Raw genomic sequence first — 20912 nt, 5'->3', positions numbered from 1 at the left:
AGCTGTAAGCTTGGTTACGCAGCTGCTTGGTAGCCACGCCAAATCTCAAATTCCCGATCGTCTCCTCCACAACCCTAACTTGCACGCTTAGAGTTAACCGCAAAAAGGAACCAAGGGTTATTGAAGTGGCCCGTGAAATCAATGTAAATTAAAATTAAGATAGGATTTGAGTATGTCTAAATGAAACGCGCGTGATTTTGTTTGTTTGTCTGTTTAATCGTGAAAATCCATTAGTTTAATTCTTTTGCGCCAAAAAGTCTCAAGTTGTTTGTGTTCGATTCTAGAAAGCTCCAGCCTGAATAATTTAGCTACAGAAAGGTCAAGACTAATCCAAGTATTGGCAACTAAGGACTGAACGATGCCGTAAAAATAAGCTGCTCATAGCCATTTTAAATACTTCGATCCCCTTTCAGACGATGACCTAAGGTCTGTGAACGGACAAGTCTGTAATGACCCCCAGGGGACAGCCAACACTTCAGAAAAAGACCACGTACGTATCAAACTTCGTTCTGAAAAGCCCTGGAAACGAGGTTGGCTTGCATGCACAAACGGTTGCGATGTGTAAATTTGTTAAAATGAGAAAGCGACAAGACAGGGCTAACGCTAGAACGTCAGCGTTAGAAAATTTTTACGGTGGTCAAATTACATTAGAAACTCAATTGATTACACCAAGTAATCTCGTAATTTACCTCCCACCGATGCGGCAACACAGTACAAACTTACGTTTACATCCTTTTTTACCAAAATTAAGAAGAATTATGATTCGTCTATAATAGCTCTTATTCGACGTGCAGTCATATATATTTGACAATAAGATTACCTCACTTCTAATATGACAATTAGATTACTTTACTTCTAACATGACAATGAGATTACCTTACTTCTTACATGACTTTGACTGGTCTGACTGTGCTGTCGGCTGCGCTAAAGTGTAATTTGATAAACATAACGTCTTTCTAGAACAACGCTTAAATTTCATAGATATTATCAAGTACCCAGACATTTTACTGTTTTACTCCTAAAAATTGCACTCAATATGTTTTTAAAACAACCACGTAGTCTTCTAATAATACATTCTTAACTAAACTGTGCATGCGTTTAAGACCGAAATTGGGCGATAATAGAGACTGGGTCGAGTGTGATACAATGTATTGTGGGTAATCACAAAATGGCGCCGACCTCGACCCGTTCGATTCAGAAAGATAGCATGTAATTATGTTTTGTCAACATGTGAGTAGATTACGGCAGCGTTTTGCTGCCAGATAGCTTTGACAGTAATGACAGTTGAACACCCATCAACCGCTAATAAGGTAAGATTTTCTACTGCTAAATTCAGTTCCTTTCTTCTCGATAGCGTGTATTTGATGAAGATTTGGTATTTGATTCATAGTAGGCTACGTACTGTTCACCAGTCTAGTAGTTAATGTATGTAGACCTGATTCTAGTGAGTAAGACATGGTTGATCGAACTGGAAAGATACTATTGGGATTTTTGTTAAGGAAATCCGGCATCCAAAAGGTAAAACAGTGTTAAGAAAGGCCAGCCAATGTACGATCGAAAAAATTGACGAAAAATCTTAAATTTTGAAGGATCTCAATATAAAGAGACGTTAATGAAACGAACGAATCAAACTCCACTGGACATTGATATTGTAAAATTTGCTATATTTTAACATCTTAGTCTGAGTACTAGATTAAATGTTGTTATGTTTACCTCTGTGCCACATGATCCAGGTGTATGATCGTGGCTTTACTTGTCATGGTGTCTTCAACTGTACATGGAAATTTAACTTGATCCTCAACTTTTGAAATAGTCGAAAAATTTTTTCTTGTGACTTCCATAGCAAAATGATCAGATACAAGTTTTAATTGCATGGTTCTGCTGTGCTTTTAAAAGGGACCAATATTTGTAGTTAAAGAAGTTACTCACCCCACAACAGTAATGACCAAAAAAAGGTTTCAAGTTAAAAATTGATTTCACTTTATCTGCTAAGCTGTGTATTACAAGAAGGGCTGGGTGTCCAAGTACTCTTGTCTCAGAAAACTAGGGCAGAGAGAATTTAACAACAAGTTGCCAACACAGCAATAAGAAAAAAAGCCATTGTATTTATCAGTTGAGAAGGTCTATCACTGTTTGAACTTCTCAGCAGATCAGTTATCAAATCTTTCAGACAGAACAGAATTGTTTTCATGTGTACAAATTTTGTGTGAGTTTTTCAGTTTTTTTTTTCTTTTTGGTTGAGTTGCTCTTTAGAGGTTTGTTCAGTTTAGATTTAAGAGTTAACAGTGCTTCTATTTGGTGGTGTCCTTTTTGGCCTTCTTCTTCTTCTTCTCAGAGAGAAGTACAGTTGAACCTGTATTATGCGGCACAATATTAAATGGTCATCCTATATTGTGCAGTTGGTTGTCAAAGTAACCAAATTGTTTCCCCTTAGGTACTGTAATTTTCATCTCTATTAGACATCCCAGTGGCCAGTTTGTATTTTGTTCTGCTTGTATCAAAGGGTGACGTAAGGCAGAACCACTTAAATAAACTAATCATACTCTCTTAAGTAAAGTTTACTCCATGTTTATCTCCTAGAGTCAATATTATTACTTTGAATTAAGTTGTTATCAGTGCATAACAGATAACATGTCTCTCTCTTCTTTGGACTGTCAGGACAAATATTACATGCCAAAAAACACTCACTCATTTGCTGGTCACTCCACCATACCCTGTGGGTGACCACTTAAAACAGGTGTGACTGTATTCCATCAAGGATTTGGGGGGGGGGGGAGGGTCTTGAGACCAATTGAGTAGAAATGAGCAAGAGAAAGGATGTATTCAAGGAGGTCAGTTGAGGATTAGATTTTTAGAAAATGAATTTTGGGATATAAATTATCAAAGTATTTACAAGAAATGGGTACAAGTAAATATCAAATGATGTCAATAAAAACTTCACCAGTGTCACATTTAGTATGTGATTCAATGTTGATTTTGTAAATATTTTGATGGTTTGTTTTTTCTTATTTATGGTCCATGAATTCAGGTTATTGTTAATACTGATGAGCTAAATCAGATTGTAGAGGCCACGGGTGCTTCCTATGATCAAGCCAATCAAGCCTACATTGTAAGTCAATCAGCAGACACTGATTTTCTTCTTAAAAACAGAACAGTTTAAGTATCAGGTAGTGAATATTCTGAATAGGAGAGTAACATTATTTTGATTGTGAAGTTTGATCATCTGGGTTAGATCAGTAATGAGATAGACTACTGTTGGTAGCAATGACTTACATTCTTGGTAGAGGATGTCATCATTGGAGCCAACTTGCCTTCAATGACTACTTCCACTGAGGTTACTATTCAATTGTCAGTCAGTACTACCTATAACAGTCCTTCTCAGGACCACCCTTAAAACTCTTTGCATAACCCATTAGACCACTCAATTCAGACTCTGCAGCAATAACCAATTGGTCATGTCTTCTTCCTTTCTATATTTAGACCCTTCACACCCTAAAATCAGTATCCATATTCTCTATAATCTTTTCTATGCATTTCTTTTGGAACTGACAAGGAGAATTCATTTAAAAATCAAAGTATCTTTAGTTGACATTCATTTTCTTTATTCTTATGATCTTAATGAATGATTCTGTAGAGTCACTTTAAGGAGAATTTAGATTAAAAGGTTAAATTTGATACTGGAATTGATTTTATAATTCTGAATTCCTTTTGTTGCTGTATCTTCAGGCCAGTGGCAATGACCTTCAAAGAGCAATAGCAATGTTGACAGACACTCAGAATCCTAATGCCTCATTGAAGGTGCTTTTCACATTTTGATGTCATGTTTCTGGTATTTGGCAGGGTTGTTGTTGGGCACTGGCTGCCAGTGAAATTTTCAGCAGGAAAAAGTAGCTTTGACTTGCATTAACTCACTAAAGCACATAGAAGATTGTCATCTAATTGAAAATATTTAAATATAAGTCTTACAAACTTTAGTATTAGTTTTGCAAATGGCTGGGAAACAAGTGTTTTCACTAACCCTAAGGTCCAGTTTTTTATTGCACACAAAGCACCTTCTTGGATGCACCATAATTGAGCCCCCTCACTTGAAATTTCAGTTGGTAGCCTAAATTTCTCATCAACAATCTTGTTAATGGTGTGTTTCTGTTTCTTGGATGTGGTTGTACTTCATACTTCTAGGTATGCATGGATTGACTTAGTAGCTTGTAAACCTATTGGCTGATTATGAGCTGTAAGTTTTTTCTAAGTGCTGGCCACTGGCATAGTTCAGTAGCTGAGAAAGATTGGGCACAACTCTTGTTTCCAGATCTCCCTTTGAGCCTTCTCAGTTCTTATATTAAATGACAGACAATTTCTTTAGTTACAACCCTGAACCAGATGAGGTCTGTCAAAGCACCACAGGAAATTTGGAAAAGCTGATGATTTTAGTGTTCCCTTTGTCAGTCAGAAAATTGGGGGTTGTGGATATGTGTGTGTTTGTGTAATTGTATATTAGAGTTAATGCCATGGGAGATAACATGGTAATGCATGATTCATCACATAATCAATTCATGAAACAAAACGTACATTTGCTTATTGTAAAGGGAAGCAAAGTGCTGATTTGTAAGATAGATATTTGGTTTTAAGGTTTATGACTTTCTATCTCTCATGTCAGGTGAGCTTTAGGCTAGCTTATCTCCTACTGTGGGCTTGTTCAATGGGTATATGGGATAGATAAATGAGAAAAGAAAACAACTGTCTTTTTGTCTCCAACAGGGTGTTGCAAACCAAACAGGTGAGTTGTTTTAAGATCTCTAACAGTACATTCATGTGTGCTTATCACACAGATTCATGAAAATACACAAATTCTTTATTCCACAAGTCGGCAGATTTCCAGAAAACATTGGTTACCAGTGGCTTTAAAAAACTGCACTAGATTAGGTTAGAAAGTAGGTTTTAGAGGACAAAATTGATTGAAAAACAAGTTTATAAACTGCCCCGATGTTGAGAATTTTTTCTAGAGTGAAACCAGCTTATTGACTGTTTTGTTTCAATGACATCCAAATATCCAAATAGAAATTCCAAGGAACTAATATATGTCTTATTTAAAGACAGAAAATTAATCTTAATATGTTGATCTCAGCCCATCTAAAGTCACCTTTATGGTAAGGTGTAAACTTTTGATAACCAAGTGCCACCATTTATGATTGATACCAAATTCAATTCAATTTTCAATAGGAACAGGAACACAGACCTTTATAGGACCGCAAAATGCTCCTGGCAGACCACAAAGTAAGATTTTGTTGATTATTATCAATTACAGTTATATGTAGTGAAAGCAATTTTCATTATCAATCTAGGGTTAGTTTTACTCTTCTAAGCACAGCAAAGCATGCTTATTGCAGTTTGTGTGTTTTGTGTTTAAACAGGGTTTTACTACAGCATGCTTTGAAACTTTCAAACGAGGTCATTGTGTTGACCCATATGGTATTTTCATGCCTCTTTAAATTGAACACTTTGTACCGAATTTCCATTGATCAGATATAAGTGACACCCATGTTGAATAAAATAACAGGACTGTACATGCTTACTAACCATTTTTCTTCTTAATATAATTTTTAATCATTTTAGCTGATGTAATTGACCTAACTAAAGAGACAGAAGACTTGGAATATGCAATTGCTCTTAGTTTACGAGAGGCACAGGTGTGGTATACACTTTGTTATATTAAAATTTGTTGGGAGAATGCTGGAGACAATTAAAATTGCTGGTTTAACTTATTTTGGCATTATTTAGATACTAGACTAGGATACCAATAAAATAACTAATTTAGAAAAGATGCACCTAGTTATTTACATTTAGGAACCAAAATTTACAGTGATGTGCAACACAATGCAAGAAGAATTCTTCCCTTCTTCTAGAATCAATCAAGACAGTTTAACTCTAATTTTCCTTTGGCAAAAGAATTCAAAATAACATCAAACCTGGTTGAAATCTGTTAATCTAAGAAATAAAATTGAGCCACAGCATGTTTCAATTAACAAGTTAAAAAATTTATGAACTGTTGGTGCAACTTACATTCTTAAGTTTATTTTCTTTTGATCTTAGGGTATAACTGTAGAAGAACAAGATATAAGCAGGTACAATATTTTTCAAACTTCAAGATCATGTTTAACCCACCCTTTACACCTTAGCTTCAGAATGAAAGTTCTCCATACTGATCTGTACACATTTCCTAAGATGCTGTCAAGGAGAATCTGTTTAACAATCAAGAGCTTCTTGAGTTTGGGATCATTTCTTTTATTCTCATGACCTTAATGTGTGATTCAGGGGTGATACTGTTGGGAGAAATTAGATGCTGGTCACTCTTAGGGGTTAAAGGGTTAGGTTTGTTCACCATTTATGGGTCTTTTTACTTTCTTCTAATCATTCATTACATGATTTTCATTTCCTAAGTTATTGAAAATGGTTTGAATATTCATTAAGTACTAAACCTCCAACTGATGAATGCATAACTATAATTGCTCTTCCTAATTAAATGGTCATAAGCTGTTGGTGCCATTGTCAAGGAAAAAGCATGAAATCTTGTGGTCATATTTATCCATCAAAGAATTGGTGTGTCAAAAGAATAAAACTTTTAGATAAGTGTTTCACTTCTATAATCATGCTGTCTTGTTACATTTAGTGGTCAGTGACATTTTTTCCAAAACCAGGTTTTCATATGCAATTTCTTCATGAGCCACTGAAGAAAACTCATTTTGGCATTTGTGTTCTTTTGAAGGGTTTTAGAAGCCAGTTTAGCAGAAAATAAATCTGGTCTAAAGCGGAAGAGAGGTGATCCTTGGGTGAGATTTGTGGATCCTGTGAATCCTTATGAGCGTCAGCGCCTAGATGGGTGCCCTGTGGGCCTGAAGAATGTAGGGAACACATGCTGGTTTAGTGCTGTCATTCAGGTTTGTATATCTGTTACTACAGACATGTTGACAACTTGGAGACTCATCAGTGTCATCATTTTGGTGCATTTCTAAAGAATTCTATACTTTGGTGTATTTTTTGAAGACTCATCAGTTCATGCATTTCTCTTGCTAGCAAATTTCCCACTAAACAAGAGGCACACTAAATTCCAGAACATATCTGATTTTTTATCTCAAATGTGAAGTATGAATTGTACTCTTCTTGCAACAATTTGAGATTTCAAAGATTTAGGTAACCCTTGCAAGTTGTATTCTAGTATAACAGAAATTAGGACTGAGATGCCATAATAGTAGTTTAGGACTAGTCCCTCCTTTTTGAGGAAGACCCATAAGTAAAAAAAAAAATCAACCCAAAAAAATTGATATTGAGCACCAACTTACACCATACAGGTTTTTGTGTAAGAAAAAGCTTGCCACAGATGTTTGATATGAAATTCTTACCCACTTGTTCTAGCTATATTTTCACAGAAAGGAAAGAGTAGGTATACTGCATTCCCAATCACTACTCCAGTTAACATAATCATATTTCATGGCTGGTGTTAGTAAACAGGGATGCTAAAGAAATCCACATATGAAGCAGACAAAAGATTTGTATAAAGACAAACCTTTGAACTGCTTTGCATGGAACAATGAAACATCTGTCACTAGTCAAATACTAACAGCAGTTTGACCAGGGCCTCATCTGTTGTCCATTTCTTGTTTTAATTTTACTTTCAAGATCTTGCCAGTATTTCTCCTTACTGTCTGCCTTACAAATGCTATGATGTTAGTCCAGAGAATTTGACATTGGATCAACCACTAATCCCCTCATTGATATTTTTCTTTATTCTCATCGCTTGTCTTTTTGATATTGTATTGTTATTGTAAGGAGAATTTCTGCCCTGGTTACTCACATGAAGCTATCATACTGATGAAACTCTTTCTCTGCCTTTTTGCAATAAACTTAGTATTATTACTATTATTATTATTGTGGCTAAAAAATACTAGTCCTGACTTTAGAATATAAATCATTTTACCCAGTAAATTTCTTATCAGTGTTTCCTGGAAATGCCCTTTTCTTTTTCCTTCCTACTCAACAGTCATTATTTCATCTTCCTGTTTTCCGACGACTGGTTCTCAACTATACTCCTCCACTGGATCCTCAGGAAAAACCTGAGGTGAGTGATGATCTTTTCTAGTGTCATTTAACTGTTGGTTGGTTGACTCTGAATCTGTATGTGTCTGTGGTATTTACATGTACAGTGTTTAGTTGAATCCTGTTGTTGCAGATGAGATTCAAAAGACTTTGTAAGGCTAATATTCTTATGTACATTTGTCAAGAGGTCAGATACTTTTCCACTGGGCTGTCTGGTCAACTCTTGATCTATAACTGAAATTATGGTGAACTTTCTATGCTGGAGATTTCAATCGTAATTCTCCTCATCCTCTGCCATATAATTATTATATTGTTAGTGCTGAGATCTTAGTACTTATTTACTTTCAGTTATATTGTGTTGATATTGGCATGAGAAATTATGCTTGGGTTGGTAAAGGGTGTGAATGGGCTATTAGAAGCATTGGGTGTTATGTGAACAAATTTTTATTTAGGGATGAAATTCAGCTTTTTGTTTCCTTTTTTGTGATAAAGTAAATGTGACAACATCAGCTAATTTTGTGTGGGGATTTTCCCTGTTTCACTTGCTGTCCTTTTTATTGTGTTTCACAGGATGGTTATCGTGTGTCTTTCATGACAGAGCTGCGATTCTTATTTGCCTTAATGCTTGGTAGTAAAAGAAAATATGTGGATCCAACCAAAGCTGTACAGGTGTGTGTCTTTACTTGAACTCTAAAGCACAATAACAAACAAATGGGTGTGAGCAACCAATTGGGGGCCTTCCTTAGCTAAGCCAGTGGAGAAAATAACAGAAATTTTAATTTTTTTTTTTGGAAGGGGAATGAAATTTCTTCCTTCAATTGATTGTCAATGGCAGTGACCTGTATTGGGTCTATGACTAGTACTTACTCTCTAATTAGCCCAAACAATTCTTTCCCAATGCAGGTTTTTTTTCCATAACTTGGTCCTGCCTCAGGATGTCATCTTAGTTCACTAGAGCTGGCATGTGTTCTCTGAATTAGATTATCACGTTTGCACTTGTTGATAGAGTAGATTTTAGTGGGGTTTTGTTGGAAACCACATCTTCCTTTAAAATTTTTTGCTTGCAGATATTAAAGGAAGCTCTGAAGTATAATGGGAGTGAAAGTAATCCTGGAAACCAACAGGTATATACATTTAAGGACCCTTGTAGGAAATGTAATTTGGAAAACAAATGCGGCGTGATCAAAATCACAGAATACAAAATGAAAGTCTAATGACTGTATTTACTCCTTTTCCTTCAGTGTTCACATTCTAGTGATAATTGATTGTGTTTTCTCTTCTCTTTTTTTTTTGGCCCAAGGGTCTTGCAATCATTGTTGACAATGTCCCTATCGATTTTTGCCTAGTTTGCAGACTTGCCCTCATTATTAGCGCTTGGCATAAGCGTTTCTTCGTCTTCGGGGAAGTATGAGGCTTTGAGCAACGCAAGCCTTGCTAATAAGGAAACTTCATAATCAGTACCAGACCCTTGGTAAACCTCTCCCCGACTCGCCTCAAATTTGTCCGCGGGCGGAGAAACGCGCGTCTTTCAGCGCTCATATTGAAGGTTGATTGCTGCATTTCTTTTATTTTTAGGATGTCAGTGAATTCACTCATAAGTTGCTGGAATGGCTGGAAGACTCATTTAAAGTCAACCACAACAACGGCATTGACGGCAGTCCAATTAGGAAGTAAGTAATGATCACAATGTCTGACATCTAATTCTTGAAAGAAACATGAGTATTATTGGTGTTTGCCGAAGAAGAAAACAAAGGTTTCTTTATGCTAAGGAACTGATCGTACCGTTATGGTAAGCGTCTTGCCATGACAACACCTCGTTATTTGGCTCGAAATGATATGAGCCGCCAATCAGGGTATGATTTTGCGGGTCTTGAGTTCTATAAAGGGTACATAATTTCACTATCAAGTGCCTTGAACAGGTTGTCTTTTGGATTGGAAGCCTCGGGTTGGATTTGATGTAATTTAGTTGTAATCAACTCTTGAATGTAGCGTGATTGTGTTTCCTAGTTAGAACAACTCTTCCACCGAGGGCCGGTTAATTGAATGAAATGTATCGTCTTGGTGTTATATATTTCTTCAAGAGTTAGCCTTTTAATATAAATATAGGTTTTTCCTGTGTTGACACTCGTCACACTAGTCAGCCTTGAGAATAAACGTTTGGCCAAATGAAGATGATTTAGAATAAACAGGGTTCGTACGGGTCCTGAAAAACCTGGAAAGTCCTGGAATTTTATTTTGACATTTTCCAGGACTGGAAAGTCCTCGAAAAAGACTACAGGTCCTGAAATGCCCTGGAAATCTGCTTAACAAAAGCAATAAGAAAATTCCTGGAAAATTCCTTGAAATTTTTTTCTGAAAAAGGGTACGAACCCTGAATAAAGCTTTGCTAGATAACAGCTAAACTTTCTTTGAATGACCAGCTCGTGGTTGTTTGGTTTGGATGGAAAATCAAGAATGTGTTTTTCACTTGGTTTGTAAAAATATCAGCATTTAAAAAACTTAACGTGTTTTGTGTAGACACAAAGAACACCATTAATTTTTTTCGCAGCGGCAAAGACCTAAATCCTGTGGTCGAATTGTTTTTTGGCGAGTCTAACGTGGAAGGTGTCTACGAAGGTGAGTTTATTTGCGTTACCTGAGTGTGCAGTTTAGTTATGTCGAATGATTACTTCTTACTGACTGAGCGCGAGGGGCGCGCTGGGACACATTAATGGTCCGTGGTGGTGGCATTACGCGAGGTCCGTACAAAAAGGACCGAGGGCCAGTATTCACCTGTACGGCTAAAGCAAGCCAGATTTATAGGTAGTTTGCTATAAGGCACTCGAACCAAACTTGTGTATTTGAATTTGTTTTCTTTCGCGAACTAAAATACACGACGCGGCTTTTAACCGTTTCCGTGGAAACGGTCCTTGTGGCAAAAGACAGACCATTTAAGAACCAATTAGAACGCTCGGATTTACCTCAGAACTACTTTGCCATATGATAGAGAATGTTATATGCGGTTTGAGGAATTGTTTTGTTTCATTTGATTCGGTAACGGAACACTTTCAAATTTTACCAAAGATCTTCTCAAGGAATCCCTGCTCTTAAGATGGAAACTACTTGATGACGAAAAAGAATCATTTATCTGTTCGAGAGACATTTACTTAAAGGCCGCTGTGTGGCTCTAGTATTCCGTCTCTCGCAGCGAAATAACTTGCGTCAATCATCAACTGTCGGCGACAGAAAAAAAATCCTAGTTCTGCGTGTACTCTGGGAAGTGATGCGCCCGGGCGATTTTTTTCTTTTTCTTTCGGAGGATGGAGGGGGGGGAGGGGATTATGCAAAGGAATTATGCAAAGGAAGGTTCGATTCCTTGTGGGGATTCAGACATTTTCTGTGTTCCACGTTCATCTCACTCTTAAATGATTTTGTCGGAATCAAAGGTAATACTAAGTATACAGGTAAACTGGATCGTATAGTTTCACTACATGTGTGCTCCATATGCTTTACTGTAGGTAAGACCTTCAGCAAGAAGGAAACATTTGGAGCGTTTCCCCTGCAAGTTCAAGGCTATGGTGACCTTCATGACAGCTTAGAAGGAGCTATGGCTCAAGTAGAGATTGAACCAGTAGGTCCCGAAGGATCACAAAAGTCTGGACAGGAGGTGGGGTATATCGGCTGTAATCTGTAACCTTCGCTTGAGAAGCCTTGATTTCAAGGTGATGAACTCCAACAGAGTCAGTTTGGGTACAAGCCTGAAAATGGGTTCATTACCGTGGTGGTCCTTTTTCCAGCCTTGAGTAAAACCGGCCACCAGCAAAATCGTCCAAAAATAGTTTTTTTAAAACCACTCACATTTCACCAGCAAACTCTAAAAATGCAAAGCGAACGTAGCTTTCTTAATATGTCTTAATGCAACAGACGTTTTACATTGGTCTTAACGTCAGAGTGGTTGATTCACAGACGATGCGGAGCTTCTGCACAAGGCACTGATCCCTTCATAAGCGACTTTGTGACTAAAAATCAGATGGGAGAACATGTTATCGTGTGGCATTGTTCAGCACCCGAAGGACTTTTTCTGACAATGTTTTACAGCGTAGCCTGGCTGTTTTAGCTACTTTCATACCAACATTTTAAGTTGGGTCGTTTTGGATTCTATTGCTTGCTTAACCTGAAGATTTCTCCTTTCTTTTAGCACTGGTTCACCCGTCTTCCAGTTGTACTCAAGTTCATGCTCTCTAGATTCCTGTTCAATCAATCCACAGGCAGAGCAGAAAAAATACATGAGAGATTTTTGTTCGACCGAGTTATCTTCATGGACCGGTAGGGATTTGTTCGAATGTAACCAAACCAAACGTTTAATTACAAAGTCTGCGACATTCTGAGATGATTTACTCCCTTCAATTGATGTAACGTAGTTTAACTGATTACTTTTTCTGATTGAAGGCGTTCAGTTTGTAAAATAGAGCGAAATAGTAAACAGCGTGATAGTAATGCACGAGTGCCGAAAAAGCGAGAGAGGTCTGGGTCGGGTCTCGTGATGAACGACCCGTTTTTACTAAATGGACGCCTGGGACATGCTGATTCTATGCTGAGTAGTGCGTGTTCGTGAGTAATTACGTTTGAGTCTGATATTTCTATAATTTGTTGTGCTTGGCACAGGTACATGGAGCCTAACAAGGAAATAACGAGAACGTACAGAGAAGAGGTGAAGAAATTAAAAGAACGAAGAGCCAAGCTTAAAGGCAGCCTTGAAAAGTGAGAATTCAAACTCTATTGTCATTGAGTGACGTTTGTGTATGGTTAATGAGTCGATGTCACGTGTTTCCAGTTGCGTCATGTCAAGAAAAAAGTTGTGATGGTGATCGTTGAAACATTAACATCATCTCTCGATTCACCAATCCGTTCTTTGGTTGATTATTTGCAATATTGATTACGTTTTTCGTTGCAGAGCTCTGACAGAGGGGCTTGACCAGTGTAATTGACAATCTAAGGGAACCTGTGACTACAACCGATAGATTTGCTTGAAATCACGCGATTTGCCAATTGACAGTACTTGAAATCGATCCGAAAGGCTATACAAAGCGGAAAAAAAATTGATGTGACACGGATAGATTCTTAACAAAGCTTACTAGAACTTATCATTGCAGCACGGCGTTGGTTTTGTAAGAAAAAGACTCTCGTCCCATGGTACAAAGTTTTCTTTACGCGTTACCTCCTTATCATATTTTAGGTACCTTAAGTACGGTCAAGGTTCCAGACGTTGTCCTATCCAAGAAGTTCTAGACAGTGCTCTATCGTTCGTTCAAAGCACTCCTCCATCAAGCGATGAACTCGATTCTGATGTAGATGTAGATATGAAAACTCCTCTGTCAGGCTCACCCACACCCATGAGCACCATGGGAATGGTGACAGATGCACACTCACCTACCCCTTCTCCGTGCCCTTTGTCCGATGTACGGTGGACCCCAGCGCCTCGTCACGTAACAGAAACGGAAGTGGCTGTGCTGGAGGGCTGCCTAAGGCGGTGGAAGCAAGAGATGGAACAGGATGCTAAAGGTGAAATATTGCTGTGATTTAACTTCATATACTCGTTAATAATGCAATAATATATAGATTTAGCCAAGCCTAAAAGCGGAGCTCGCATTTTTTTTCCCGCACGTTTCAATGGCAAAACGCCTTGCCCCGGCTAGGACTAGAACCCGAGTCGTCCGACTCGGAGCCCAGTGCACTAACCACTGGACTACTGAACAAAGCCGTGGCGTTGGCGTGCCCGCGGTACAGTTGACCACGCATGTTAAAAGTAGCACCTTGTACGGTCGTACGGTCGTACATCCAAATTTTTTCGGCTTGATGGGTTATTACTATTTTGTATAATTATGGGGCTACGCTCTGCGAGCTCCGCTATAAGGGATGCTGGTTGAAAGAGCAAAAGAAGACATTGTATGTAGGCTAATGATAGCCTATGAGCCTTTCTTCGCCCACTCGAGATTTGGTTTTAGCCCGCGAGATCCGCACGACAATATTAGTGCCAGTCCCCCCGCTGGCTTGCTTCCCCGTCAAGGCCTCAGCGTTAAGGCGCAGCGCTTATATCGAGCTGCTCACAAGCTGGTTTGACAGAGGTTATTTGACCTGGATGAGGAAGCCCAGATGGAGAATAGTCTCTCAAGCATGCAGTCGTAGCCAGAGAGATCGTAACCTCATTCCAACTGGTTGCAGGAACGTGAAAAATCCTTGGTACTGTTTCACTTCAGTTGCAAACCCAAAAAGAAGACAATGTTCGTGCGCAAAACAGTAGCTCTTTCCATACGGTGGCTATGTGATGTTAAGAAATCGACTAAATCGCTAAAGGGGTTGTTATTTTTGATGGATTTTTCATGGAGCTGTTTCATCAAACAGTGGGCCGTAGTGAAGCGGTAATGTGTTTAACTTAGAATTTATAATGACTGAAGCCTTGATTTTTATTTTGTTGTTTGGAAGATCTAAACTCCCACCTTCGAGAAACCGAAGACGCCATTTCCAATATTTATGACGATGCACATCTTAAGAAAGTGAGTCGAACTTTGTTCTTTGAATAATTAGGTGAACACACAAAAAAGATGGGCTGTGATGTGGAGAGGTCAGCCATCGTCTCTGACCCACATTCAGCATTTAAAAATATTTAAATTAGTTGAAGAAACTCTTTAGTTTTTTCTTCAGATTGGAAGAATCGTTCTTTATCATCCTCCTAGTTATTATCAGCTCTTTTCATAGGCAAATACAGAATTCATGACAGAATGAAAGTCAGAAATAGGTGCGGTGCGGTGTTGTATGGGTGTGGTAACTTCTTGATGAGTTTGACTCTCTCAGCTTGAAAGAGGTTACGAAGCGTTAGATCGATAACAGAGATATGCCAGAGGGGCGAGGATGGAATATTGTAGAAAATGAACTCACTCTGTTAATAACGAAATTGAAAACTTTAGGCTTTTCTATATGTACAAACAGGGACATAACCTCTTTTCAGTTTTACTTGCTTTTTTTCCTTTAAGTTACCGTACCGTCTTCACGCAGTCCTTGTCCACGAAGGTCAAGCTTCAGGCGGCCATTACTGGGCATACATTCAAGATCCCAGTCAACAGAGATGGTGTAAGTTCAACGACATTACAGTCAGTGAAGTCACGTGGGAAGAGGTATCTCGTGAGTCTCTGGGTAGCTATCGTAACGTGAGTGCGTACTGCCTCATGTATATTGACGCTCGTCGCGAAGGTTGCATTGGCGCCGGTGGTAGTATACATGAGTTGCCATTGGACTTGAAGGAGCTTGTTGATAAAGATAACGCTGAGTTTGAAAACGAGATGAGAGATTGGGACGAGAAACAACTCGCGAAGACGGGTAAGAGCGGGGATTCAATTTGTCCTTTTTGATTATATAAAAAAAAAAAGCGACCCGTTCAAAAGGTACAACCTAAACAAAAGTTTCGTAAAGAAGAGGAGAAAAATAAGAAAATCATTATGATTCTGTAATTTTAAACGCCCACGTACCGTGCAACTTGTAGTTATCTGGAAGTTGTTTTCTATCGAAACTAACGACCCCCAAACTATCGATTTTCTTTACCGGGGCAAGAGGTAAATGACAATGCCTTCAATATATTTCTTTTGAGTCGTAAGGGCACAGATTAAGGCAAGTAATAAACAACGATGACCTTTTTTGTTTTGGATGGATCGTTTGACCGACACACGGTGTGAGTTAGAGTTATCCATTGGCTGATAAACTGACTAGGCTCGCTGACTGTCTAACTGACAAACTGACTGACTGATTGGCTAAGAGACTGAGTGACTGTTTGACCGACTGACTGACTGACGGACTGATCTACAGAATTACTGACTGGCTGACAGACTGACAGACTGACTGACTGACTATTTAGCTAACTGATTGATCAATTCTTGATTGTATTTCCCGCACAGAAAATCAATGTAAAGCGATAGTTCCCAGACCAGACGTTGTTATTGAATCTGAGTCCAGTACGCAGACACACGATACACCAGAAAATGAAGAGACCTCCGATCTGAACTCACTGGCCGAGGCTGCAAGGAGCCTGGGCGTAGAGGAAGCACTGACAAAGTGGTGCATTGAACAAAGGACCAATCTGGAGAAGATCTCGCGAGAGTACTCACCAGACCACCCTGGAGATGTGCGCCTAGAGCATTTTGCAATTTATTTAATGAAGTGTAAAGCTCAAGAAAAGACAATCAGTTTGGCCATACTGGAACAAGTTGTGGATGATATCAAGACACAGGAGGAGGATACGTGAGTTTAGAAATCGAGAGAAGAGAGGGAATGGGAAATTCAAGGAAGTTGGAGAGTAAAAATTGGGTGGAAGAGTCAAGATGGCGATTTAGTCGGGTGGGGTGGGGTGGGGAGGACATTATGGAGGATAGGAGTGCAGCTTAGTGTCCAATACGTGCCAATAGTTTGTTAGTATTACGTCGTGCCTTCGTGTAAAAACTATGGTCTGTTGGCATGAAATATTTGACCGAAACGAAAACAGTGTTAGCTGCTTATCAGTGACCAGTCAAAGCCGAGATAGTGACACCAGTGACATACAGATAAACACGTTAATGAAATTGATTGTCTTTTATTTATCTTCAATTAAGGCTCCTTCTGGTGAAACAGTGGGGACACAACAGATTGAATGCAGAAAGAGAAGGAACAAATATTGAATTCCAGGTTACGCAAAATTTCGGTACATTTTTTCATCACAAACCTGCTAGTGTTGACTATCTTCTTCGTTGACTAAGCCACGTCCATTTTCCCGCGCTCAAGCGCGTTCACCTCTGTTTTGAGTGCTTATTGTTCCTTTCTGTTATATGCCATTGTACCTATTGAAAGTTACGATGACTTGACTCTGTTGTCAATTGCGCATTCAGTTGTAGGAAGACTCTTCTCCTAGGGTAATTTTCTCGTAAAATCCATCAGGTTACAATCATTTTAAATTTAATGGGTAACATTTGCCCTCCCGAAATGCAACCGGGAAAGCTACAGTAATCGATCTTGGTACGATAGGGGATCATGGTTTCATGTATCTACTTCCTTTTCAGGGTTGGAAAGAGAAATACAGCCAATTCCAAAAAGTGAATTCTTGTTTCCTGACGGGTCTTGAGCATTTACACAATTCGAAGTACGTACAAGTTAACTACACCAATCAAAGCTCGTCACTTTTGATCCAAAGAATTAAAGTTTGTAACACCCTATACAACATCATAGTACACTCTTTGTGAAGCAGAGCTCAGTAGCTTTATTTAGGAGACATTTATGCCATTTAGTAAATTTAAGCGTGTGCCCTCTTAGAATGTCTGTAATCTCATTGGGTGACTTGACCGTTAAATGATCACCCACTCTCTCCCCCTTTTCTGGAATCTAAGGAACCTAAAACGTTAATTTTACATGGTCATTGGCTTAGATATGTCAACTCTCCTTAGACTGAACAATTCCTTCTGTGTATCATACCTTTTTATTTTAAAACTTTTTCCAGTTTTAATTTGCTGTTTTGTTCTAAGGTTGTGGAATGAACTCGAAATTTAAACCCTTTCTACCATTTAAATTATTGGTAACTCACTTGTCAGAGGAACTACACCCAACGTTAAGTTTTCAAAAATGATTCTGTCTGCAGATTTCGTGAAGCATTACCCTATTTGGTACACGCGTGTACACTGAATTCCAAGCTTTTCAACCCAGACTTGCCCGGCCAAGCCATGGACGAGAAACTGCTGGCTCACTACCGGCGCGTTTGCTTTCTCCGTTTGAATGAGTTGGCAGTAGGGATGTTTGAGGGTAACGATTGGAAATCGGTATGCGCGGGTCTGGAGCTAGTCAGCGAACTGGTGGTGCCATGTATACCTCGACTCATTGCGTCACAGGAGGCCGACGATGCCGCCGCTGTGGAACAGGTCAGAAGCTGCTGGTGTAACTTCTTGGGATTACCTCTTGATGGTGAGTCAACTGGTTCCGTCACGCAAGATTACGTGACAAACCCTTGCAAGTCCCATGCTCCATTCACACCAAAGTTTAAAATGTTTTAAAACTGCCTTTTTAAACAATTCATAGAGGTTGCTTTAATTTTGAATTAAGCCCATTGAAAATGCAAGTTCGTAATTACTTGAATCCCATCCCATCTGATTTTCATTCAGTTAAACCCGCCTTAAACTAGACTTGTTTTGCTGGTATGAATGGGTTCTTGTGTCTACAATCACTGAAAATTTCGAGTCAGGTCAAGTCAAGTTCTGGGAGAAATATCAATTTGATATTTTCGTAATTCGAGCAGTTTTTAGGAATTGGAGTTGAGCATATATGGAAAGTATAAAGCTGTTTGGCTATGGTAAAGCACACTAGTATTCCATTCATTGACAGTCTTAAGTACACCCTATTTTTTCAGTGAAAAAGACACTAACCGCTTCCTTCTCCCTCTTTATAATTTTTCTGATAGTAAATGTTCTAGCGCAATACAGGGGAGGGTTGGTGAGAAGGGGCTAAACTGAGAGATTGAGCACTTCGTATGAGTTTGAGTAGAATTAATTCCACAAGTGTCGCTGTAACCCAAGTGCTCTAAACATGGAGGTCGAATAATTTAGAATGATTGACATGCCTTTATTATACAAGACCTTGTATTGGTTCAAGCTACTTGACCAACCCTACCACAATTTAATATGAAACAGTTTGAATAAATCACCACTTTTTTTTTTTATTTAGATCGCCATCGTGTCAAACTTGAAGAATACCTTCCAAAGCTTCTTGATGTCACAAGTGAATCTTGCTCTGAAATCAAAGCACCGCCAATTATACGACCATCAAGCTCACGCGACCTCTGCGATAGATTTTTCCGGGCGATGGAACTGGTACACGCTAATCCCACTGCTTTTACGACGTAACGAAGCCGCGCCGAACACGAACCGAAACTCTGGGAGACCTTTCCTTCTTCACCAAAGCACATCGCCTACGTTCTCCTCTTTTCGAGCCAAAAAAAAAATACAATTAACATTTCCGTCCATTTCTCTCAATGAAACACGACGATAGCATGGTACAAAGTTTCAATTCTTCAAAGCGTTTGGATGTTTCTGTACATACAGCATGAATAAATAAAGTGCGTCGTATTTAAGATTTTCAAGCTAAGTGCATTTGTTGGATTAAATAAATGACTACCAACATAAGTGTGGAAGTTCTACTCTTTAAATGGCATAGCACAGCGCATTTCTATGAGTTGGTGAAACCAAAACCACAGTGATCACAACAGCCAATTAGAAAAGAGGAAAATATCATAGGCGCCAACCACAACGTTTGGCTTTGGTTTTGCATCTGGTTAGTCGAAAAGGTGGCGCGAGTTTCTGAACCAATCACAGAGCGCAGTAGAGAAAAACATACAATCGCGGATTACTTTCGACACTCAGTGGAAAATTGCGCTAAAGTGAAGTAACTTAAGGGGGGAGGACAATGTATGTACAGTTATCCCGCGAAATCTCACGAAATATCCAATAAAGCTGAGTCAGTTAAAATCACGAAATATCCCGAAAGATATCAAAAGCAAATCACACCTACTACATGCTTTCTTTGCAGTTTTTCGGTCCCAGTGTATAAGTTCAGTATACACACACATGTGCGTTTATGCTGCCGACTAAACACTCTGTAACCTGGAACCTGTAGAAAATAACATTTTACAACAGAGAATGGAGAAAGAGCCCTGGCGCCTCGATTACTTCATAGTTTTTGATCCGTTCAACTAAGACGTCGAAACACACAATATCTCACGAGTCATGAGAGCATTAAATCAGACAGCACTTTCTATTAGTTGACCGGCGTAACAACGCATGTGGAATGTTGGGGAAACACGCCTTCGGCTCGTGATTCACCAACTTTTTATCGTGTTCTCCCAACATCCAAAGAGGGTTGCCACGCTGGTAAACCAACAGGAAGTGCGCTCTATTGCTTTTATAAAATAATCTTTAATTTTCCATGGATTTTCCGGTGTAATGAATAGAAGGTTTTGGACCAATCAGTGCTCTCGTAATATCTCAGTCATTATAAACGAATTTATCAACTTATGGATGTTATCTTGACTCTAATTTACAGAGGAATTTAAGGCAGCCATGAGAGAGAAATATTGATCAGATTTCAACGGTCGCATGAAGAACGTAACAATGAGCAAGGTGTTTGAATTGATGTCATTGCGCAAGAGTGGTGCTTACAAAGCATGCGCATAAATTACGATGGCCTACTTAAAGATCGTAATTGTTAAGTAATTGATACTAATTTTTTGTGGATCGTTAGTCTGGGTCACTTTGACTCATTCCGAAACCGTCATTTTGAGAGGTATTAAACGGTATGTAAACATCAAACTACTCGTAAACCGTCTGGTTACTATAGGTATAAATTCTGTTTATTTTCGGCAGCACAGAACGGAACCCCTTGCATGGTTGTGTATCTGAGGACTTTAGAGTACAAATTAAAAAGTCCCAACCTTTCGACGAATTCTTCAGATGATAGACCACTTCTCTTTACAATGTAATGGAGGTTTTAAACCTTTAAGTTAATAACCCTTTCAGACACCTGTGTTTACTCACGATCTGAGGCTTAAATCAATCCTGTTTATACATTCGACACCTGTATTGTCTCTTCTCCATGCTGATAAGTCAGAATGCGAGCAGAATTTGAATAAAAGAGTTTATGCTATTGTCATTTTAAAGTGAGAGAGATTGATTTTTTCCGCTGCAATCGTAAACCAGCTTGCTTAGCATAACAACGAAAACTTAAGTGAGGCGAAGAAGGACAATGCACGTATTGAAGAAAACTGTGTTGAATGAAATACTTTTTAA

General features: G+C 38.8%; 1 protein-coding gene across 1 annotated transcript; it reads left to right on the top strand.

Annotated features, from left to right (window-relative positions):
• Window positions 1–1166: 1166 nt before the first annotated feature.
• LOC131770210 (ubiquitin carboxyl-terminal hydrolase 25) lies at window positions 1167–19146 on the top strand. The gene is made up of 24 exons (XM_059085922.2): window positions 1167–1310; window positions 3029–3109; window positions 3727–3798; window positions 4756–4774; window positions 5218–5271; window positions 5611–5684; window positions 6088–6119; window positions 6761–6932; window positions 8033–8110; window positions 8659–8757; window positions 9156–9212; window positions 9664–9758; window positions 10637–10704; window positions 11586–11734; window positions 12266–12393; window positions 12733–12828; window positions 13304–13629; window positions 14551–14621; window positions 15099–15441; window positions 16014–16356; window positions 16704–16776; window positions 17148–17227; window positions 17720–18039; window positions 18796–19146. The coding sequence occupies exons 1-24, from the start codon at window positions 1278–1280 to the stop codon at window positions 18972–18974; spliced, it is 3042 nt and encodes a 1013-aa protein (XP_058941905.1). The 5' UTR covers window positions 1167–1277; the 3' UTR covers window positions 18975–19146.
• The last annotated feature ends 1766 nt before the right edge of the window (window positions 19147–20912 follow it).

Source organism: Pocillopora verrucosa, chromosome 6, assembly GCF_036669915.1.
Source record: "Pocillopora verrucosa isolate sample1 chromosome 6, ASM3666991v2, whole genome shotgun sequence".
NCBI classification, from domain to species: Eukaryota; Metazoa; Cnidaria; class Anthozoa; order Scleractinia; family Pocilloporidae; genus Pocillopora; species Pocillopora verrucosa.
The sequence above is the reverse complement of the archived record's forward strand: the minus strand, read 5'-3'. Positions and strand labels throughout refer to the sequence as shown.

What these genes read in the sequence shown, in the direction of transcription:
- LOC131770210 (XM_059085922.2), top strand. Translation starts at nt 1,278, where the DNA reads ATGACAGTTGAACACCCATCAACCGCTAATAAG. An exon ending in ACCCATCAACCGCTAATAAG is followed by an intron (nt 1,311 to 3,028) that starts GTAAGATTTTCT and finishes CCATGAATTCAG; the next exon opens with GTTATTGTTAATACTGATGA. An exon ending in ATCCTCAGGAAAAACCTGAG is followed by an intron (nt 8,111 to 8,658) that starts GTGAGTGATGAT and finishes TGTGTTTCACAG; the next exon opens with GATGGTTATCGTGTGTCTTT.